This window comes from Poecile atricapillus, chromosome 8, assembly GCF_030490865.1.
Source record: "Poecile atricapillus isolate bPoeAtr1 chromosome 8, bPoeAtr1.hap1, whole genome shotgun sequence".
NCBI classification, from domain to species: Eukaryota; Metazoa; Chordata; class Aves; order Passeriformes; family Paridae; genus Poecile; species Poecile atricapillus.
The window spans coordinates 10,883,265-10,908,101 of record NC_081256.1 but is presented as its reverse complement, the minus strand read 5'-3'; the positions used below and the strand labels follow the sequence as shown (position 1 = coordinate 10,908,101).

At 39.7% G+C, this 24,837-nt stretch overlaps 1 protein-coding gene across 1 annotated transcript in view; it reads right to left on the bottom strand.

Moving 5' to 3' along the window:
- Nucleotides 1-24,837, bottom strand: part of NYAP2 (neuronal tyrosine-phosphorylated phosphoinositide-3-kinase adaptor 2) — a 127,535-nt gene that overhangs the window by 35,033 nt on the left and 67,665 nt on the right. The window contains exon 3 of the mRNA XM_058844294.1: nt 16,441-17,538. Within this exon, the coding sequence (XP_058700277.1) occupies nt 16,441-17,538 (1,098 nt within the window). The remainder of the gene's footprint in view (nt 1-16,440; nt 17,539-24,837) is intronic.

Below are 24,837 nucleotides of genomic sequence, written 5' to 3'. Positions count from 1 at the left end.
TCCAAGTGTTTGTTTTTCCTAGTTGGTAACCCCAGCAGGGTACAAGGTTGAATAACAGTCTGTATCAATATAACATGACATCTGCCTTTCAGGGACCTTTGCTACGAGATGTCTGTGACACAGATCTGTCTGTGACTGCACAGACAGACCTGCTAATACAGGGAGCTGTGCAAAGAGAGGAAGAGCCCAAATTATTACCAGAATTTGAACTGTTTCAGTTGACAGCATCGAGCTATCGAAAATACTGATGTGTTTTTTCACATAACAGATGCATGCAATCATATGTGATTTTTTTCTTCACACCAATAACATTCACTTTGAGATACTAATCTGGGAAAAGGAAAGATAAAAACGAAGTTTCAAAATTCTTTGGAAATGCACACATTTCTCTTTCCCACTAGTACTGGATGGTGTCTAGATTGCAATTTATTCTTCACAGCAAAAGAAGAGAAAGTCAGACTAGAATGTGTTTGTAGGAGTAAGAATTGGGCCCTGCAAGCGCCCTACCAAATAGAGTTAATTTAATATGTCATCCAGCTGCTCCTGGAAATGCTGTGACTACCTTAGTGAAAACCTTCTCTGTGTGTGCCTCATTGACACTACTTGAACACCACCCCTTGAAATTTCACACACATGCAGTCAGCCCTTGTCACAGAGGAAATGCTCTAGCTGAGTGTGTAGCTAAGGATTTATCTACTTCAGTTTACTTAACAGAGAAGTATTTGTACTTGTTGCCTGATAAAAAAGATTTGTGCATTTTAGTTTTATTGTCAGCTGATTCAAAGCACAGCAGTTCTCTGCAACCAGCTGGAAACTGTGGAACTACTCAGACTAAATAAAGATTTGGTTTATAGTATAGTTCTTTATAAGGTGTAGAAAATCAGTTTTCACCTGGCTGTCTAGACTTTGTAAATTTACATTCCACTATCCTTTCTTGGGGATTTTCAGTTCGCAGTTTATCTGAAAAGTAATATATCCTAAAAATGAAAAGCAGATTGAAACAGATTATAATGTCATGTAACCCATCACAGGGCCTGAATCATTATTATTTGGTGATCATTATCAGTAACAATGATACACAGACAGAAAACAACATGTCGGTGATTTATGTAGTTTTCTGTAATATTACTTTCCAGCTCACTTGTGAATACAAAAATGAAAAAGAAAATTATTGCCTCACTTTTAGTGCAATATTTTGGGGAGTATTTTAGAATTTCAGCTTCTTTAATAAATGCCACCGGGAATCAAACTCAAACTGAATTAAAAAAAATAAATAAAAATCACTCTGTTACTTCTTTGTTGACTGAAAGAGCACTTCAGTTCCAGTGTGCTCAGGACAGCTCCAGAAATGCAGAATGCTCCCCTGCCAGGTCTCAGCCCATCACTGGCACATTTGTTGACTGACCCAGCCACTTGGATGTTTTTATCTTGTCAGCTACCCCCTGCTGCAAATGCAGCTCTCCTTGGAGCAAGCTCAGTGGCACACATTATTGTGTCTCAGAAGAGCACATTCCCTGCTCCACGTTCTGGCTCCTGCAGCCTGGCACAAGGCATTGGCACAGAGCAGAACACGCCTGTAGCTGCTGGCTGGGGTCACCTGTGGGGTGCGGATCTTATCATCCACTGAAGAGCAAACCAGGATGTTTTACACAGAGTAACCCTTTACAAAGCTATGGCAGGATTTAAATGGCCACTTTATTCCTATTGATCCCATCCTGAAAAGAGGAACTCTTACCAGTCAGATATATCTATGTATACAGACACACAGCTGAAAGGCAGCAGTAGCTGCTGCACAGCTCTTTTTAATTTGTTTTTTTGTTTGGGAAGTGCAGAAACATAGGTTGGATCTAGGTTATCTTGTGCTGTTAAAAACCTTAATTTGGAGGTAGGAAATATCAAAGCTCAGTATTGTGCTGGGAGATCACTGAATCATATGGTGGCCACCAGAAAATCTTTTCACAGTCAAGTGCTGCTTTTTGAAAAGCTGAAATTATTAGGGAAAGCATCTTTATTGTTCAATACTTCTTCCACCAAAATGGTACATAAAAATGTAAATTTCAAGAAATAATTCACTGCTTTAAATATTTATGGACACAGTTGGTTAAACTGCCATAAAGGCACTCAAACGTTTCAAGCACTTTCAGCCGTCATTGTATTTCAATACTTAAAGATATGCATTTTTCTTCTTTATTTAATCTGAATCTCAGACTTTCCCGTTTAAAGTATAAGGTGGTTAAAATCTCTTATAGGCTCCATATTTTACAAATAAAATATAATCTTCCCTCTATGAAAGGTCCCCTCATAGCTGAGCACTAGGCAAGGCTGGCACATGAGCTGTGATACTACAAAACCTGGAAATACTAAAGGAAGTGAGAAACAAACTGAGTCAGTTGCAACTTGGACCTAAGGAAACTGAAATTACAGCTACAGAAAACATCTTACTTTAAAAGCTATCATTCAAATGAGTATAACTCTGTGGCCAGTCTGCCACTCTGCTCTTAAACACAAATTAATTTCAGGTCCAGGTGGCTTCTTAGTGCAATGCTAAGTGATAAACAGCAGAGCCCTTATTACTGTTTGGGGTTTAGGGGGAAGAAAGAAAAGCAATTGTCTGAAGGAATTTAAAAGGAGGATTATTCTTTGCCATCTCTCTCAGCTGTGAGCTGAAATGTATAAGCTAATCCATACATTATTAATTTATTCCTTTTTTCTTTGTGTTTGTTTTAAACCTAAGTAAATAATATATCACTCTAGGCAGAACTCACATACTGGGGGAAGAAAATGGTCTAAAATTCAGCACCCACATACAGGTGCAAAGCAAAATCGTTCAGGGTGGGGTTTGGATGTGAGCCAGAACTCCTGATCTCCTCCAGCCTCGGCATATCAGACCTCACCTTGTCTGGCCACCTGGCCCTGGCTGAGGGAGCACAGAGCACCCCAAGGGCAGAGGGGTGCAGATGCAGGATGAGAGTGCAGCCAGCACTCTGTGATGCTCAGTGCTGGCTGGGACATGCCCCAGGCACAGCTCAGTGTCCCTGCTGCTGCTGCTGCCGGTGCCTGGCTGAGCGACCCCTTCCACGGGCGCTGCACGTAGAGCAATGCCAAGCCCTTCAGAGAACCCCAGAGTTTCCTCCAGCTGCACCCCAGGGCCTTTTATTTACCTTTACTACACATTTAAGAATTAGAGCCGCCTTTTAATGGATTTCCTGATGTGTGGTGCTTTGTCTGATCTTGTCAAATCTGATGATTTGTTGTAAATTTATCCCAACCTCTCCCAAAGAAAAATAACCAGCTATTAATACCACACATGTGAAACATGGATAATGCTCAGTGTTTCAGCCATTAAAAAAAAAAAAAAAGAGTATATTATACTGTCAGTGAAACTCATATCCTCATCTTTATTAACTATAGTGGTTTATTCTGACTTCATCCGCTTGTTAATTAAGCAGAAGTTTGCTTTGCATATCAATTTTTAATACCCCTTTTTTACAGCTAAGTGAGAGTTGCAGCAGCCAGCTTGTTCAATTAAAAGCAGCTCTGACCTAGTTCCATGCAAAATCAATAGAAAGCCTGAAAGTCTCACAAACTATCTAACATTTAGGGAAGACGTGGCTGAACTGCTTCTTGGTGTTCATGGAGCACATTTCTGTGAGCAGTGTATGGCCTTTTTTTGTTTTATATAGTGAAATCCAGTGGAGATCACATTGGCCTGCTATGGACAGCCAAGGGAGGGAAAGAGGGATTGCTGAGGAAAATGCATTTAGCTGATTTTCTGTGGCTGTCCCAAAGCTGCTAAGTGTGCAATCCTGGTTAATAAAACAAGAGAGGAAAATAAAAAGCCACAATACAACTAACTGAAGACTAATAAAAAGGATAGATTATAGCAAAATATTTATACCATAGATTTATCAACCAAGGCTTTAGAAAAAAGAATTCAATGAAAATTATGAAAGTTATGATCTGGTTGAAAAAATAGATTTCTTTAACTTTCAATAAACTTCAGCTGCTGGCATTAATCCCTTAAAAGAAAAATTTTTAAAAATTCACCAATGTAAGACATATTCAACATTATTTGATGTCCTATGGTAAGAAGAAAAGTCCTCTTGTATATTGATTGAAATAAAGGAAAACCTGTTTTTACTCATAAATAAGAAGAGACATTTTTGATCCCTGGAAGTGTTCAAAAAATGTGTGGATATGGCACCTGAGGACATGATTTAATGTTGAACATGGTGGTGGTGCTGGGCTGACAGTTGAAAATAATGATCTTAGAGGTCTGTTCCATCCTTAATTCTATGATTGATCCAAGATGATGATATTTTGGCATATATTACAGGAGTGATGACAATCACCTGTTTCCAACAGGGCCATCATTATTTCTTAATTATTCACTCTGTTCTTGATCTTTCAAGTTACCATGTTCTGCTGCAAATCACATCACAGCCCCATCATCTGACTGAAGAGGCCACATCTGGAAGATATGCACTTTACAGATGTGCTGCTAAAGTAAATAAAAGCAGTGTCCTGGGACTTTCTACATTATATCAAATGGCAGTCTATTAACAGGTTTTCTACTTAATTTAGATTAGTCACAATTATATAACTAAGCAGAACACTTTATTATCTGACATTCACTGCATTTTTCTTTTTTTATCATTTTCCTTTCAGACCTTGAAATACTGGAAATTAGTGATTTGCATTCAGAAAAACCTTAACAGAAGCCTCTGTCCTCTGGTGCCTTGTTGGGCAAAAACCTAATTACAGCAAGTCAAAGGGAATTCTGTTATTAACTCCAACAGAGCAAGGGTTTTCCTTCCAGCAGTTCTTAGCTGGGGCTAGCCAGCCATGCTGATTCATATGAATGTATGGAATAACTGATGATGGGGAACTGCAAACATTTCTCTTACAAAGCTTGTGCACCCAGATCTGCTGATAATCCAGGCTGTGCTTTCAATTAAAAAACTAAATGTGTACAGATATATTTCATACCCGTAGGTGGGTATGAACAAGGTCTATGACTGTTAGCAACAGATAGGATCTAAGCAGGAGAAGGAAGAAGCCTAGACTGAAAAGTCTGAGTGTGGCAGGCTTGTGAAACTTGGGTTTCACTGCCATTAGCCTTGGATTAATTAGCATTATGTATTGCACACAAGCACAGACTAAATTCTAAAATGAACAAAGAAGACACTGTTAATGAAACCTGTAATGAAACTGTGGAAATCAGTCTCTGTAAAGGTGGCCCAACTCTTACCTGGCATTTGATTTGAAGAGATGGTACTTACTCTTACTTAAAAGTTTTCCTTCTCAGACTCATTAATTTCACCTCTCACTCATTCTGCTATTCAGGCCCTTAAAATACACCCTTGATATTTGCATGAAGGCACAGTGGTTTGATGGGTCCTGCACACATTCTAGCACAGTATAGCAAGAAATCATAAGACAAGAGTGAGCCAAAAGAGCTGAAGTATAGAGACATTTCAAGAAAAATGTTTTTGTAGAAAGTTCATGACCTTATGTTTCAAAGCTTCACTTCAAAAACATCAATCTTTCATGGAAGTCCTGACTATATTAAACTTGTCAACACTCTTTTGTCAAGTTTTCTGCTGAAAAACAGCCTTTGAACTCTTTCAGGAGTTTGAATGCAAGGTTTTTCCATTTTTTGAACACTTTAATTTCTTCTAAAGAGCATGTTTTTATCCAGATTCAGTAGTAAATTTTAGTCAGAAAATGAAGATATAGTAAAGGATACAGATTGTGGAAACTGGGGACAGAAACCCTCGCTTTTGTATGTGCACATAAAAATATCAAAGCTGAAGTGAATATGAATGCTTTCCTGTCTATTTTGTCTATGCTTTAACTAGCTGTATGAAAAACATTTTTATTAATGCATTTCTCTTTGTTGGCTTCATTAATGAATTAGAAAATTTGCCTTTCATTATTAGAACATGAATGACAATTGCACAGCTCTCCTTTTATCCAGTATGTTCCAGGGAATCCTGACACTTCCTGGACACTGACCTCATCTGAATTTTGTTTTTACAGAGCCAGGCACAAGCAGCTAATGTTGCTGTGCAGCCTCTGTGCCTAGCTCTAGGTCAGGATCCCAAGAAATTTTTGCTCTGCAAGTAAATGCTTAAGATTTCTCCCTGATACATGATGAAACCTTTATGTCATTCTGGATTTCTCTGCATTTTAACAGAATTAATCATTTTAGGCCCTCCCCACTTTTTAATTAGACGTTTCATTTTGTGAACTGGTTTTATTCTTGCTAAAAAAGTAACTATGAAGCCATGCCAGCACAGACTTCCGTCATTGAGGAAATAAGTAGAATTGCAGATGGTCTTGTAACAGCTCTGGATGATGTCTGTGCTTGCAAGGCCTTACTATTGTTGCCTTCACAATATTCTTGTGCAGAGCAGCTCCTGTGGCTGGCACAAGATTCTGTCTGTGTTACAGCACATCCAAACTACATACAAATTACACAAACATTGCTGGAGCAGTAAATTAGCTACAGATTTCCTCGAACAAGGTACTTTTTGAGTCACGAATTCAAATTCACACACAAAAATAAAGTAATTGCCATCTTCAGTAAAATTAAACACACAGCTTCTCTCTTTCAGATGAGTAGTTACAAGAACAATGGTTCTCCTTACTCATTCTTAAATGCCAGATAAAGTGCTAATTGCATGTTACTGTTTCAACAATAAAATAATTATTAGGGATGGATAATTGTTCAGAGGAGTGAAAGGAATGTGAACCTTCACATCAAATTGAATGTAAAGGAACCTGATTTTTTAACATGCATGATTATCCTCACAGTTATTTCTTCAGTTTTCCTGTACTTTTCACCTTATGCATAGCTAGCATGTTTGTACACCCCAGAAATTTCAGTTTGATATTTGAATAATTTACATATATAACCTAAATAAAACCAGTTCTAACACTTTGATCTTTCTTATTACTGATACAGTCTTGGAAGGTTCAGAGAAAATTTCAGGGGAAACATGTTTACCTTTCCTTCATTAAGAGCCCAAGACTCTTTATCAGAATATTTAATGAAAGCAAACGAGGAAATGGCCTCAAACCGGACCAGGGGAACTTCAGGTTGGACATCAGGAAGAACTTCTTCACTGAAGTTCTCTCTCTTCACTGAGAGAGTTGTCAAGCATTGGAACAGACTGCCCAGAGACATGATAGAGTCACCATCCCTGGAACAGTTCAGGAAATGGCAGTCTATGGTTTGTTTGGCAAGGCGGTGTTTGGTCTAAGGATGAACCCCATCTTGAAGGTCTTTTCCAGCCTCAGTGATTCTATGGATACATTAGATAATACACGGACAAAAATGTGCAGCATATCATCTCTTCATTCACTACTCAGCATTTATATTCACTGCAACATTCTAGAAGCCAAAGTACAGAGTGGTTTTACAAGAAACAGCAGTCTAGGACAAAGAGAGGACCCTCTTGTTGCAATTTATTATGGGATCCCCTGAAGTACATCTTCAGGGACCTTTGGATTGGGTCTTTAATGATGGGGTTTAGAAAATGAGCTTGCGCAGGCAGGAACCAAATCAGTCGTGCCAAAAAAAGTGTGTCCTTTAAAAATGGCTATATAAACCACTCAGCCCAAGATATTGCCAGTGTTTGTTACACAGATCAGTAAGGTAAAAGCGTTTTAAGAAATATAAAGAGGAGAAATAGAAGTCTGAGATACTGGATGTTGGAAGTGAGGGAATAAACCTTGTTCCTGCCTTTACTCCCCACAAAGTTCCCACCATCTTCTCTTAAATCACAGAAATATCACTGTAAGAACAAATAAGGTATTTAATTAAACCCTTTCCTTTGTAAAGATGCAATAACAGCAGTTCAAGAAATCATTGCATCTGCTTTCAGGTCATAAGCTGGTGTGCAAAAGTATTTAGTTTAACAGTGACCTCAAGCCACTCCTCTAGCTATGATGTCGATTTTCTAGTTACTGAAGAAAAAACCACAAGTTTCTGGTTTTTTCTCTCCTGATTAATTTTGAGGGAACTGCTATGATCTGCTCTGTTTGAAACTTGTCCAGTATTTCACCACCCTAAAGTTCACAGTCCTTGGTTTGGTGGTGGTGGCATGGTCTGGGAGGTTTTGATTACTTTTCCTAAACAACACTGGGGTCTCCTTCCCTGAGATTTGGTTTAAGCAAAGAGACTTAAATACTATCTCTATACACTTACCCGTGGAAAACTTCAAATGGAGTTCCAAGTGCTTTATGGACGCTGTGCTTGACAATAAACACAGACCTTCCTGCTAATAATCTCTAGTTTTACTTTTAGGACTTGACAAACAAAAATGCACTTTAATCCTATTGCAAAGAAAATTTGACTCTTAATTCAGAAAATGATGCATTTCCAGGTCCAGTGCTTGGTTACAAAGAGAAGTTCTGAAAGATCTGGCAGCTTGTGCTCTCAAGCCACTGGCGCTGCCAGCCCAGCCAGCTTCATCCGATGTGTCTGTGCCAACTTCCTGAGTGGAGGAAACATAAATAACCCTGCACCATTCAATTAAATCAAAGTACTTCCATTCCTATCCTCCTTTTATCCTTAGCTCTTCCACAATAGGACCTGATACCCTACACTGACACCACATCCCCTGAAAAAACCACAGTGGGAAATTTTAATAAAATGTATTTAGCAGTTTTGTTGGAGCCAATATATGCTTATGGAAAACATCACCCGATTAAGTATTTCTTGCCATTAAGATTGAGCACCCATAAGTTGGTCATAAATTTTGTGGTCCTGCTTGAAACAGAAAGGCAATAAACTCTCCAATTCAGCATCCTGCTGTATCACTGCACCATTTTGAATACAAGCTGTTCTAGTCACAAAGGACACATTTATTTTCTTGAAGCCAGAGACACAGATGGTATAAACTGGAGTACCTCTCCTGATTTCAAATAAAAAGCGGTGATTTATAAGTGCTGAGGATTTGGTCTAAAGGTCAAGATATTTCTCTGGCTTAGAAAGCTCTGTTCAGGGGAGTGGGGAAAATCAATGGCACTTAAAACTGAGAACCTATTATCATTATCCACGTCCTTAAGTGAAGCACATGTTCCTTTGCTTATTTCCAATATTGTGAATTGGGTGCCAGTAAGTGAATTTAAGGCGTTTTTCACCCCCTATTTTTAACAACTTTCAGATATCTCACACCTTACTGTACATTAAACCTAAACCTAAAGAGAATGTCTTTTTCATATCTTTACCTGAAACCATCTTTTGCTTGAAATATAGCAGAGAGAGAATAGCTTTATCTCTTTTTCTTTTTTACCCCTTACAAGTTTACTCCATCTTCAGAAAAAGAAATTTTATCAAGCAGTCAAGGAATATAAACAGAAGGAATAAATAAATCTGTATACATCAATCAGAGAGAGCAGCTGTTTCCAGAAAAACCTATGCAATTATTTATGAAATTATGTCTTCTTGAATGATTCTGCATACCCTCAGAATCCCAGGAGGGCCTGATTTCCTGATGAGCCTAAATTGCTGAATTAGAAGAAGAGACAATGCCATGGTACCAATTAGCAGAAGTATTGCGTGTCATCTCATAATGCTTGTTTTCTGTTTTAGTAACTGCATCTAACAAAGACATTCCTTCATCCTAAGCATGGAGGAACACCCCACCATCAATGACCTTAATGCCTAAATGCCCTTAAAATGACCATACTCACTTTTGTGTGAAAGCAGCAAGACAATAAACACCCAGCATGCAAATAAATCAAGGAACAGGTGTCCATTGATTTATCCATTGGAAACAAGTTCTTAAACCTGACATTACCCGTGCTGCTGGGAAAGAAGGGAATTACTGTCCTGCAATGCAAAATGGGGCAGTGATGGTGGAGCTGCAGCATGGAATTATTGTGCTGGGATGTGCAAGGTGCCACAGGGCTGCTGTGGGTGCTTCCACACATTTCTCCTTCGTACCTTTGCTTTGCAGCTCACTGCTTCCCCTTCAGACTAAACGAACACATATTAAATGATGTTTTCCTGCCTTTTGTGGGCTTAGCTGAAAGACCTTACTGACACTTCATGATTTTTCTTTCCAGTTATTGTCTGTGATTGCTAATTGGGGAATGGCAGCTTCAACAAGAGTCTCCAGCTGGCTGGATTAGCTGATTAAACTGAAAATACTTAGTCCAGTGCACACCTTCCTTTGCTAGGGATCTGAGGACTCCTGTGGAAGGACAACAGCAGGCATGGCTGAAGCAGCACTCAAGACCACTGAATTGCAACACAAATCTTGTTTTTTTCCCCAGAAATTTGGCTCCTGAAGGATGCTGACCACCTCTGGTCCCCCATGTGTACACTTCAGGCATTTTCAATGCTGTCCCACAACATGTCACAGCTCCCAACAGACCTGTCCCTTAGGGGAGGACAGAGCTGTAGAGAACCAAGTGACCTTGGCACCTTTGTGGGTGCAGGTGTCCACAGCTCTTGCCCCAAATTTTCACTCACAAGCAACTGTCTGCAGAAAGTCTTTCTGATGTTGCTAATCCTTGTCCTGCTGATATCTTGGTAGATCAGAATAGATGTAGCAACTTAGCCCTCTTGGGGTTTGGCTAAATTGAATTAACTGCAGTAAAATCATACCCTTCCAAGGCTGGACAAGTGTCACTCTCTTCAGGGCTGGTGATCTCTTTACCTTTTCCTCTGGCACTTTCCTCTGCTCCCACTAAGTGTTTGCTTTCAGACCTACTTTCAGGACTGTCGAATGAGATGTGACTGTTTTGATCACCTCATTTAATCCCACACATATCATGGCTCATCAGATTACAAAAGCTTACTATTAGGGAAATGGATGCCTCTCCAGTGATGGAGAAATAAGTACACCACTGTCTCAAAGTTATTCAGGAATAACTGAAAAGCTGTAGCCGTCTCATTAGACTGAATGTAACATTCATACTGCATAGAATCAATTGCTACAATGCAAGAAAAGGGACAGAGAATTAGGCTGACATCCCTTTAGATAAAAGTATGGAAAAAATATTAACCTGGAGGTTAGAAATGAGGTAGACATTCAAATGGAATCTCTAATGCTGACTCAGCTGTGCAGTAGTTGAGCAATGGATGTAATGAAATATCTATAATGGTTTTTATGGCCAGCCTCATCTTGCAGGCAAGATTTTCCTCTTCAGGAGAACAGAGGCTGAGCAGGTATACAAATGAGAAGGTATGCACACAATGCCATCCCAATCCCACCCTCCTTAGGCCAACTTTTTCTCATCCTCTGTTAGAAATGCATCAACTGAAATCCTGCCCTAAGCCCCTCATTCTAGACTTAATGCATGAAGATAGAGGTTAAATAGGCCCACATGGGGTGGGTTTTCACTTGATGCATCTCCCAAACTCTGTTCTCCATCACACTGTTCTATCTAACAAGGAGCCCAAAACTGACTGAGAAACATAGAATCACCTGGATTAGAAGGGACCTAAAAGATCATCTAGTTTCAACCTCCCCATCACAGGCAGACATTCACTAGATCAGATTGCTCAGGGCCCCATTCAATCTGTTCTTGGACACTGCCAGGGATGAGACAACCGATACTTCTGAGGGATTTCTAGCTTCCTGGAAAGCAGCAGCATAAAAGAAAGAGGAAAAAAAATTCTACTCTAAGTCTCAGCTGCCTGAAATCAGCCTAAACTCCTTTATAACAACTGATCTACTTCAGCATCCCTCCTCTCTTCTCACTATTTGATATGTTTAGATTCTTAATTCAGTAGCAGCCAGGAAGAGGAAATGTTAATAATTATCTCAATTTTCAATCACTATAACTGATTTTTCAAAGCACGTTCACAAATTTCCTCCCTTTATGTGACTAGAAGCTGAAGGGTGAAACTCTGTAGGCAAACACTAGAGCAGCTCTGAAGCCTTGCAGAGCACCTCAGGAAAACAAAAACCTGAGCTGTTGTGCATCACTTGTTCTGATCTCACACCTTGTGCTCATCCAGAGTCAGAGCACACAGCTGAGGTCACTGCTCTCTTGTGCAGTTCATTAGGGTGAATGTTTGCAATAATTGCTCCAAACTGGCATGAAGCTCCCAGGAAAATGTGAGGAAACAGAAGCCTTAACGAATGGAAACAATCAATATACAGAAAGAAAGGTTGACCCTGACAAGGATTTACAGGACCATCTCACAAAGAAAGCCTTGGAGCCATGCACAGCCTGAAAGCCAGTGTGGTGCAGATGCACAGCAGCCTCTGTTCTGCTTGTAGGATGTGGGGATGCCTTCAGGCACATGACTCCAGTGTTAGTTCCTCATGGAGTACAGAATGTTTCTATGGTGCAGAAGTGACAGAAGCTCCAGAAAAGCTTCAGACCATTCCCTTCCTCTCCCTCCATAAATCCCCCTTTACTGAAGGACATGGGTAACACAGGCAGTGCACACAGTGATGACAGTGGGACTGTGTGGTTCCACACAGCTGGATCCAGTGGCCATACTTCAACACCTTCCAGCTGCTTCACAAAAAGGCACAGTGCAGCAGCCCAAGGACACCTGGCAGTGTTGGTACCCTTTAAATAGTTTCCTTCTAATCTCTGAGAACTGACATTTTATTCCACAGGGGTCTGCCAATTGTTAAGGCACACTGCCATGTTAGCCCACAAAAATGCAGAAAGGATTAAGGAACAGTCAGTGACAATTAATACTTATCTTTTCCACTCTTTCACATTCTTCATGTTCTACAGCTTTCTTCAGTTTTCTGTAGGGTTGTCTCCATCTTTTTTTTTTTTTCATAATGTTCCACCAATTTTTTTTTTTCATTTCTGATTTGGCATTACTATTTGTCTTTGTTATTTTCTCCCCACTTTCATAATTGTCTGTATAACATATTTAAGATGTTAAAAGCATACAAAAGGGTTTTTAAAAAACAGAACAATAAGTGAGCTGCTTATAAAATCCAGATTGGCACATCACAGTGGATGCCGAGTGTGTTCATCAATGTTTGGAGCTTCAATGGATGCTCATATCCTCAGAAAATATGGCCCTGAGGTGACAGACTCCTCACCACCACTGATTTACCCCAATTTCTCAATAACACAAGTGAACCCTAAAGAAATTAAATGGAGAAGAATACAAATGGGAAAATAGCAGAAAAGTGAAGAAAATAAAAAAGAAAACCTAAAAGGGCAACCTTACTTGTATACTAAAGCTTTTGACTGGAAATAATTTTTGTGTAGTCCCACCTCCTCAAGAAAAAACCCCAACCAAACAAACAAAAAATACCCACTCAAAAATGACACAAATTAAAAGCCAGAAAATATATTTGGAGTTTGCACTTGGATGCTGAATTTCCACAGTCAGTTTGTTCTAACCATAAAGATGAGACAATTATCTCTGTAATTGCTGAAGTATTTTCCAAATAGACTCAGCTGAACATAAAGTTTAGTACTGTGCTTTTTTTGAGACTAGCATATGGTAGTGAGAACTTCAGACAAGTCACAGGAGGCAGAGTCTTGGAGAGTTCAATGAGAAAGTTGCTTGAGATGTGGTCAGAATAATTTAATATTTTAGAAGCAAATATTCTTAATTTCCTAGCATGACTTTATAAGAGTCATATATCTTCTTTTTTGTATGTTTATTATCCTCTAGATTATGGAAATCTTATTGTATGCTGAGAACAAATTACCTTGACAGGGCAGTCCCAGTTAGTCCCACCCTGCATTTGTTGTCCCACTGCTTCAAACACATGGGACCACAGCAGAATGGTGTGGGTGCCTTAGGCTTCCAGAGTGATTTGTAAGATCAAGGTTTCTTTAATGTATCAGATGAGTAGCCCAGCCTCCCCTGTCTAACACCATGTAAATCATGACATGTAAATGCAGCAGTCTGGTCAAATGCCATGTTCAAATCTCCCAATTTAGATTCTTTATGGTGGATCATTTCAATGTAGAATTGAAAGACATAAAATGCCAGACCTGTATGTATTTTCCATAAATCTTGGAGTGTCTTCTACCTCTGCAATATCTGAACACAAACCTGATTCTTGCTCAGGGCAGTAATCCCACAGGATTAAATCATACTGTAAATACCAGACAAATTACAATCGGATTAGATGGGCAGTCTGTTCATTTACTCAACACAGCTGCACTCCAGAGTCTTTTCACCACTGGTGTCTATAACATGAATATTTTTTTCTTAAATAAATGAACACAATTTCAATTTCATATCTCTCTTGTTCTTACCATTTGTGGCCAATAAGGAGCACATTTCTACTTCCTAAGGAGCAAAGAGAGTGCTCCTTGAGAGGCCAACAATGCTGTTCTTGGTACAGGTCTGCAGGACAAGATTTAGTTTAAATTTATCAGTGAAAAGTACTCTGAAAGTTTTGCATTCAATTTCAGTCGAGTATAATATAGCAAACATGTTCTGGAGAACATGTATGAAACAGCAGCACGGACATGCTGAAACTTCCCAGGACTTGCAATATTCATGGCAGGAATTTCTCCAGGTTCCAAACTTGCTTACACTGGTGAGCGTACAAACCACACCTGGTAGAACTGGTGTAGCATGGGATTTACAGGAGATTTCTGCTTAATTATGAATAAGAAGAATATTTAATAATGTTCAGTATTACCTGCCAAAATCTCCCTTGCACTTCACTGAAATTATTTATAAATGTCACATCACATCCCTCATAATTGTTCCCAGTTATAAGAATCATCTTGCCTTTTAGATACAAACTTGCTTCCATCCAGCACACAAATCTGGTGTTACTGTTGCTTTACTACTGTAGTTAATTAATGAAACTTTACTGAATCATGGAGCTGAGATTTCCATGAAACAGAGTTAATGACTACAGGCCATGAAAATACTAACAGCAAATTAAGCAAACTGCTGCACCAACTAGAATTCTCAGCATTTTGCTAACTCTTTTCTCACCTTCACCTTCTGATTGCAGAGTCATTACTCCTGATGTGCACAGAGATAAGAATAATACTGAGGCTGGAGAAGTGGAGCCAATGGGTCAGGAGGGATGAGTTGCAGGCCAGTCTAACCCATTGCCACCAAGCTTCTCCATTCTTACACAAAGGCATGTCCTCGCTCAGCTGCAGAGGTGTGAGGCAGAAAACTCTGCCCGTGGAAACCCAGAGGGGGTGTCCTGCTGAGCACCCCGAGCATGACCAAAGTGCTGTGACCACACTGAGATGAGTGACATAACAGAGTGGCACAAACACAACCAGAAACACAGTGTGGAATTCAGTTCCCTTCCGTAGTGATAAAGTAGCTGGGAAAGCAGAACACTCTTTTATCAGGTATAAACCAGTGCAGTTTATCATACCATATTGAATATGTTAGAGCTGTCAATAGCCATAATATAGTACCTACACAAACATGAGATCAGCTGCTCTCCAAAGACAGCTTTTTCATTAGGCAGGTGTCAACAATTCAAAGTCATAAACAGATTTTACCAAAGTGGAGGAGAAAGCATCCCAAGTCTGCCTTGCACTGAGACAGGAGGTGTTAGAACGACCATCCACTGCAGGACACCCACTGAACAGGAACATTCTTGCAACAGAAATACTGGTGCCAGGTTCTGCTTTCACACATGTGACTCCTCTTAATTTCAAAAGGAGTTTCCATATTTCACTAGCTCAGAAGTACATGATGTACATAGTGTAAACCTGAATGCATATGGAACATTGATTTTATGACACAGCATATGATAAGTCAATATTGGCTTAAGGTTTTCCTGTACAGCCTCCTTCTGTGCATTTCTTCCTGCGTGGGTTTACAGGTTATGTTGGTTTTCAGATCAATTTACAGCACAAGCTTCCAAAGAGTCACAGCCATCCAGCTGAAAGATATTCCATTGCACAGCATGGGAAGAGAGGAATGGTTTACACAGAATCACAGAATTGTTTAGGCTGGAAAAGCCCTCCAAGATCATCAGCTTTAACCTTTGCCCCAGGTTTAACCAAGGTTAAGCTGGTACCTCTGGTTGCCATCATATTTTCCAGGATTTCTGGCCAAGTTAAGGGAAATCAGTGGATCTTTGCAAATAACTCTCAACAGTTACTGTTTGTTATTTTGCTAAAAGCTGTTTATTTTCTTAGCATCCATCAAGAAAGGAAAGATGTGACAAGGTGGGAAGATCCCAACTGTCACGGAACCATTACAGCTGTGGAAAAATTAGTGAGAACTGATTCTTTTTGCAAGACCAAGCCATGAATTGTACTTTTAAGTGCAGTATGCATGCTTAAAAACCTTAGAAGTATAACAGTATCAAGACTAAATAACTTTTAGCAATAATAATTTTTCTTTTCATTACAAGAAATTTCTATAAGGAATTCAGAATTCTGAGTTATTTAAATTTTGCAAGCATTTGATTTAGCAAAGTAGCAGTTATTTTATAAAGTAGCAGTTATTATTATACAAAGATGAAGAAAATTAAATCAAGGGCTTACTTTCTGCAGGTTCCTTAGATCTTCTGCCACTGGAGGATTTCCTCAGGAGACTTCGTCCTGAGGTGAAGAGGCTGGTTAGCTCCTCCAGAGGACTGGTGGGTGTCCGAGAACGGGAACTGCTCTGAGATGATGACCCGTAGGTGCTGACCGAGACACTGACCATCTTTCCTCCTTCTTGCAATGTGTTTCTGGCTGTAGAATGAGGCACTGATGGAGAGCTTCTTGAGAGACTTCCTGAATGTACAGAGTCATAAGGTGGAGGTCTTTTGAGGCTTAAGGGGGTAAGAGACCTACCCATACTGACAGGAGAAGGTGAGGCGGAGTGACTTTTAGGATAACCGTGTGGAGACTGCGTTCTGTATAAAGTAGAAGGATGAGGAGGTGAGGAGGTGTGCCCAGGGGTGCTAGTTCCATGAGATACTGTCTGGTCTTTCTCCAGTTTTTGATGGCCTGGTGTGTGAGGTGGCAGTGAAGACGGAGAAGCTCCAGCTTGCTGTTTGATGTAAGACACATTTTCTAAGACGGGAAGCTTTGTGACCTCCAGTGGAGTTAGAGGAGACTCATCAGAATTTGGGGAACACTGCACTGGTGCTGGTGGGAACACCAGCAGTGGAGGTCTGTGAGAAAGCAGGTTTGGAAATGGCGGGGGTATGTCACAAAGCAAGCCCTTGGGAGTAGATGGCACTGAAGACTTGGTGAAATCTAGGTCAGGCACTGTGGGAGTAGCACACTGAGAAGAACAAGTGTGATGGTCATATTCACATTGACATTTTGAATCTTGGCCTACGTCATCAAATATAGGGTATTTCATCTCTTCATAGACTGCTTCGCTTTGGTCGTCCTCATCTTTTTTAAAGTCTCTGAGAATATTCCCAACCATTTCAATATAAACAGGCTCTTCTTCCTCTGTGTCTGGAGCAGGACTGCTGACCTGCGAGAGCGAGGCATCCCTAGTGAGGGTTGTCTTCATAGGGCCATGCTTTTTGATATACGTTTCATCAAAAGATGTGCTTAGCTGAGTGTTCGGGTTTCGTTTCGGCTTAGGAGGTGGAATCTTCTTTGTGTACTCATCACTGTGAGGTCTTGGTTTGGCTGACACTGACAACAGAACAGAACAAACTGGTCAGAAGCCTGTAACACACTTTGTCAACCATAGGGTCTCTGTTACAGTGTAATAATTCTGAAATGGATTTCCTGGGACCAGCTTGTTGCTGGTTTTCTCTGGTTTTTCATCAATAGAACACTATAAAAATAACACTCAATTCAAAACACTCCTAGACTTCCCTCAGAATGCTCTGACACTCCAAGATTAAGTAACTAGTGAGCACTTCCCTTCCTCCGAGACATCTGTTCTCTCCCAAACTCTTTGGGACAGGGGACTTTCCATTTTTAAATATATGCTTTTCAAATATCACTGTGGGATTTTAAAGACCCAGAGTTGCCAATGACATAACACTAAATATCAAAATGAACTCCTTTTGGCTCCAAGAGAACGGTTAAGATCCTGGACAGTCATACTGGAATGACAGTGAGGTAACTGCAGTGACAAAGTGATGAATCAAGACCTTTTTATTTATAGTAACTTCTTGCATAAAGCACAGAAATTGTCTCAGCATTATCTGAGAAGGAAACTACTCATACATAAACTGTAAAATCTGCTGTTGAGATAATCCTAGTGATTTATCTGGACTTTATTCTATTGTTAGAATCTCATGAATCTCTTCGTGAGATTTCTGTGAAGTCAAGGAACAACAAAGTATCTCACAGACTGGGATCCTTTCCACACCGGTTACTTATAGAAACCTTGTCTTTGAAATTATAAATCAAAACATTGTGATTTAATTCATTTGAAATGAGAGGTCAAGGGTTTCTTGGAAATTATCATTTATTAATTAAACAATAAAGAAACTCATGCAAATTGCATTTTGTTCACTTTGCATAGAGAGCTAATAAAACATCTCATTAAATGTTAGGGTTAATAAAATGCCTCATTAAATATTTAAGTGAAGTCAGTTTTTATCCTAAGCAAGACTCAACAAACCTGTTCAGAAACAAAATTTATCGCATATACTAAACCTAGCTTGTATTTCTAGAAGGTAATTGATACCTCATTGGTAAATCCCCCAGTTCAAACAAGCACAGAGAACTAAACTAGCAGCCAGGTTAGAATGGTGGCTTTCCTGCCTTTCCAAATTTTGTTGCTCCTTTTAATTCACTACTGCATATCTGCCAGTTTGAACTCAATGCTCAGAGAGATTTCCAGACACCTTTTGCTGACCCATCAGCAAACAGCCATTAAATGCCTGATGCTAACCCAGGCAGGCAGCACTCAGGGAGTTGAAACCCCTCTTTTAGAAAGAGCCATAAAGATATTCCTAAAGCCAGCAGTGAGATAGTGCTCTGCCAGCTCAAAGACAGCATTTTGAGGCTGGGAGGATGCTGGCTCAGAGCTGGAAGACACCTACATTAAAGCACCTTACTAACGTGGTTTGCTCACTATCAGAGGAGGATCCAAACAGTGTTATCACTTTTTCACACTCGTGCTTTGATCTGCTAAATAACTTCTGCTCAATTCCCACAAGGTGTAGCAGTAAAGGCAGATGATAAACAAGTTTTGTTCAGGAATAAGGAGCTGTGAACGTGTACATATACAAAGTAATGAGATTACTTTTTGTAAGCAGCATTTGTTTTAGCTTAACACATAACTAAGGTACAACAAAGCAAAAAGCAAAAGAAATCCTGCGAGAATTAAAAGGAAAAAAATACTCAAAAAATTATATTATACTTTCATGATGGTTCCAATTAATGTGTTCCACTTTGCAGCAGGCTAGGGACATGCAAAAGCTACCACAGATAAGAGTGTTTGGTAGCTTGATAGTTTTTCACTATGTGGATATATCCTAATGCATTTTAAATTTGTCTTTTTAATTAACCCAAATTAATTTTCTTGAATGTATTAGGCTAGACTTTTGGGAATAAGATGTAGGCTACCAGAATCATTTGGGCTTTGCAGGAAATATTACTTGTGATGTATTTCACAATACTAGCAGATTTTTCTTGCCTGCTTCCAGCTAAATCACTATTTCATTTCTGTTTAGTGTCTTATTTGTATATTATGTTTTCATATATTCTACTAGCATAAACTTGATCTCAGTCCTCTCTCCAACTTCTGTTAATCTGATTTACAACCCTGTCAAAAGCAATCTTATTCAGATTGCTGTCATTAAACTGAAGAGACAGTCAATGAAACTGGCACAAACTGCCTGATCATTTGTGAACATGTTGTACATGACCTGAACTCTACTTCAGCTACATCTGAAAATCCTGTATTTTGTAAACACAGGCTTCTCACAGTCTTCAGTTCCCTGTGCATCACGCTGCCATCACTAATGGATACCTGAGAAAGGAACATTTCCTGCTCCTCTGCTTCCACAGATCCCTGTTCCCAGTGCTGCCTTTTACATCTTCTGTGCCACAGGTGTCACGCTGAGAATGTGCTGTCTTACAGCCACAACCCCACACTTTGATATCTTATCAGGATGGATATTAATGATGGACAAAATAATTAAAAACTGAGTTACTCTTGTGCTGTGGTCATTCAAGGCTAATGTTAACTGATATTTTTTTCTAAAACCAGCCCAAACTGGTCAAAAGTACTGTGTTTTTAAATTGATAGAAAAAGCATATTTTCCTCTTCCCTAATTACATTTTCACAATTTTTATCCCACTGAAGAGGTTCTGCTACATGGTCTAAACCCATCTTTGGGTGTTGGAGCTCCCATATCCAACATTCACAGGTTATTACATTACAAATGAGGAAATGAGAAATGTCAAGGAAAAACGATTGACATTTTGCCATCTAGTCTTGTATTTTTGCATGGGTTGAAATTAAGTACCACAATGACACACAGAGCCTCATCTGCCATTGCATGATATGTAGCATTAGCCTAGAATATATTGGTGACATTATCAACCAAAAGGTCAAATGACCCCGTTTTTCTGTATGAGACAGGGTAAAACATGACAAGGTGATTTACTTTCCATTTGCTACTTAAAGCATTTTTCCTTTGCTGTAGTTTATTTTACTAAACCATCTCTTTCCAGGAGATGGTGTGCTACTGAGATCTTTTTCCCTTCATGACAAATTGGATTTTTCAAACTAAAATTTTGAACTAAATTGTTTAAATATTTTACAAACCTTAAAAAGTACCTCCTATATGCTACACAGAGCATGAACATTGGCTGCTATAGGACTCCCTAGAGAAAATACACAGGTAAATGGATAGAGCTAATAACAAAGAAAGCTTTTTACCATTACTAGGAACAGAGGAACTGTTCACACCCACTAGAAACTCCCTCAGCTCCAGGAGGACATTCAGGAGGCATACTGAATTATTTTTAAGAATGCTATGGTGGAGGACACTTAGATTTATTTAACAACGGTTTCTACTCTTAAACACAGCTCCCTGGCAAGGGCTGAACTATACAGCACACCTGTTAATGGAATATGCATCATGAACTACTGCTCCAGCCCAGAAAAACAGAGAAAAGTAACAGGAATCCTGCAGCTAAACAGACCTGTGCAAGGCTAATGAAAGGAGCAGGGAGTATTTGTGCAGTTCCTGTGTTACCAACATTTGGCAGGGATAGATGTGCATGAATGCAGAAGCCCTGGCAAGATCCCACACCCAATGAAAGGAAATTATTTGGCAATCTCCAGAGAGAAACAGGCAAGATTGCTTAAAGTACTTGACATTTATCAGGCAGAAAAAACATTCAGTGCCCGCTGGGAACATAAACTTCTATGAAAAGCAAACCACGCTGGCATATTGGCGATACACATATTGCCACATTGTCTGCCCTAAACATGGAGTAATTAAGTGCTTTTCAACATGAATTACTACGTCCTTGATGAAACTGTTGCCTGTAACTTGTGTTGAGCCTCTGCCACTTGTATACATCAGAGCACAAGAGTCCTGATCCAAAGCTAAGTGGAAGAAATGAAAGTGAGAATTGGTTCTTTCCTCACCAGGTGCAGCTTTCCTCAAACATCAATCGCAAAGTTCACTACAAAGCTCTTGTGAGTGCTTCTATTGCAGACACACACAATCACAAGAGCACCAGGCCTGTGAGGAGTTTGAGCAGTTGGGAGGTGCTCAGGGGATGATGCTCAACACCTCCTCCATGGTCCTGTCCTCTCAGGAGCTGCCCCAGCAGTGGGAGCTCTGAATGCTGTGCCAGCACCTCCTTGTTTGCATCAGAACCACCCAAGCTACCACAGCTGATAGTCTGGAGACACAAGGATCCTTGCAGACAAAAGTGAACTCCCCAGAGTTCCCACTGCTTGGGCAGAAGTCTCCATGTTTAGCAGGGCAACCCTTCCAAGCAGCTATCGGGCTCGAACAAACTAAGGGAAACAAGAGATGCAGCTCTAGTAACTCCAGGTCTCATCTCAAAGCCAGAAGCACAGTGCTGAAAATAGCCTCATGGAAGCCCTACTGAATAAGGAGAATATGACATTTTTGAAATGAGATATTTGTAGCGCAAAGGTTATGCATAGCTTTCAGACATGCCCAGACAATCTCCCTTTCATAGTTAATTCTGGAAATAGAGAATGCTTCTGGTATTCTTCTGAAGTATTTTTTAATTCTTTAAGTAGAGACTGAAATATGAAAATATGTTGTTAGATTGTTGTTTATTATTTGCTCACTGTATAAGGAATGAGTGAAAACATCTAAAAATTAAAATGAATTTTTCTATTTTATATTGTCCTTTGGGTATTTTCCAGCTTTTGCATTCCACAGACCAATCCAGTGAATTGTTCTCTTCACTGTAACAAACAGAATAAAACCACATATAGGAAAACTGTTGACTTTCAATTTCTACAGGAGTCTATTAATTCAATGAAGAAATTATTTGGGGACTAATTTTTTTTTTTTTTAATTATTAAAAATGTGACTTTAAATGCAGAAGGAATGAATCTTGTTGTATTTTGGGGAGTAACTCTATCAAAAAGAGCCACCAGGAGTGAAAGGAAATATAATTTCTTTAATTAAACCCTGAATGTGCTGGATACTGAATCACAGATGCACAGCTTCTGATTTACATCACGTAATTCTAAAGAGAACATCCAGCTTTAGGGCAGTACAGAGCCTATAGATATATGTGCAAGTTCAAGACGATGAACAAGCAGTTCATTTCATTAATGCCAGCGGGGTTACTTGCACAGGATCTTAAGTGCATTTGTGCACCAGTGCTTATATTGGGTTAGATTTCATTATCTCTGTAGATGAAGTTTGAACAGTCTTAGTGAAACTGATTTTTAAAAGGCACAGTCATCTGAACTGTGCAAAAGATTGGCACTCAGGAGACCTGAGTTTAATTCATCTCTTTTCACAGGCCACGGGGCCTCACCTATCATTTTGCTTCCTAATGCCACCTTTTAATATTTCTCTTCTGCCATGTTAGGCTCTAAGGTATTTAACACAAGGGTCTTATTTTAATTTATTTACTTCTATCAAAACTTGCACAGGGCTTCCTATCACAGGAAAGCAACAGTAGAAAACAAAACAAAAAAAACCTGTAGTTATTGGAGACGTGCAGTGTTGAACATGCATCTTTTCCTCTCCAAGAAATATCTGAAGGCAAAAGTTTCTATACTGTGAACAGCCATAAAATATACACACACAAAGATGCATCTTAGCAAGCTATTATTGAAACATCATCAATAGTTTGAAGTAACATCAGAGAATGTATTTCTGTCAAGAAAAAATCTGTGCCTCAAAATAACATTGTCACAAGGCCTTTCCCTGCAGGTTACCTCCTCCTTTCCTAAAAGATGCTCTAAAAGAAGGGAAGCACATGGCAGGAATAAAAGGACCATCTGATTAATTCAAACAGGCAATTCAAACTGTGGTTTCAGCACAATGGTTTCAAGCAGTACATATTTCTTCCCCCTCCTGAATCTATTAGCTCTTAGCGGAAATTATTTGGGCATTTAAAGAGGACAAAACTATACTGAAAATGAAAGGACTAAAAGTCAGTGTCATGAAATAATACTGACGTGCTACTTGTATGTCTCAAGGCTATGATTAAAGATACTTCCTCAAAAGTATTCAGGTCCCTTTATTTTGGCTATGATTTCTTTTGGCTTTTAAGGTGATTGATTTCTGCTCTAATTCAAAGTGGTGGAGAGCTTGTGGCTCTGGGACTGATACTCCAGAATTAAACATCAGTGCAACAGAGAGCAGAACCAGGGCCTGCAGTTAAATCCAGCTCTGCATTGCTCCAGCAGTCCAAGCACTGCAGCTGACTGGACAGCACTGCACCATGGCTGGAGATTCTGCTCCCAGGTTCAGCTCAGGGCTGTGGATCTGGGCCACAAAACTGAACTCCCAACACCACAGTCCTTTACGCCCTGTGTATGCCAAGGTTGCCACAACTTCCTGGGGCTCACAAAAGCCAGCCTGGGGCACCAGTGCCTTGCTGCCAGAGCCTCCTGCCAGCGCTGCAGGGGCTGACAAGGGCAGCCCCAAAGGTCCCAGGATATGTCAAAACCTTTGTAGTATCAGCATGGTGCAGAGGGTCCCTAGCCAAATTGCCATATTCCAGAGCACACTGACTTCCAGGTTTTCTTCTCCACAGCCCTTACTTCTCTATCTCCACCTGGCCAATTACCCTTTCCTACAGTGCAAAGGTCTCCAAAAACTTACAAAACATTACAAAATTAATGTCTCCTCCTGAATGCCCAGCCTTGTGCTCTCCTATAATTTGAACTTCACATCCTTGTCTTTTTAAAGAATGAGTAATTGACATCCCTGATTTTTCCAGATAACACTGAGTAGGCAAAGGAAAAAAAAAAAAAAAGGGGTATTTGGGAAATAATTACAAATTTTTTGCAATCAAGCTGTTGTGTACTATTCACTGTGGCTAAAAGTTATTGTCAGTTAGCACAGGCCTGGTAAGGCAAGAAAAAGAAAGACTTTGGATAAATAAGGAAAGAATAGCCAATTTCAATCATCCTCCTTTTACAGGAAAACTGATATGCTGAGTGCAAATGGAGGCAAATGAAAATCTCACAGTAACTTCTTTTAGGTTACTTGCTGAGTACCCATCAAGAAAAAATATTCTTGAAGGAATATGACCATACAAAAGGGGCTAGATCTCTGGCATTACATGGGTTTAAGTTATAGATTTTCCAGTGGAAGAGGCTCTGAGGACAGAGAGGTGGGAGGATTACTGGGGAAAGATCCTCATGCTGCCCACACATGTAATGAGTATTTTCGAAGTTCTGGTTCATTCTGAAGTCTGCAATATGCAAAACAGGTTTTGCAACCAGTTTTACAGTGACAATAAAAATTTCTGTAGCTCTATATACTCTGAAGGAACTCTAGAGAA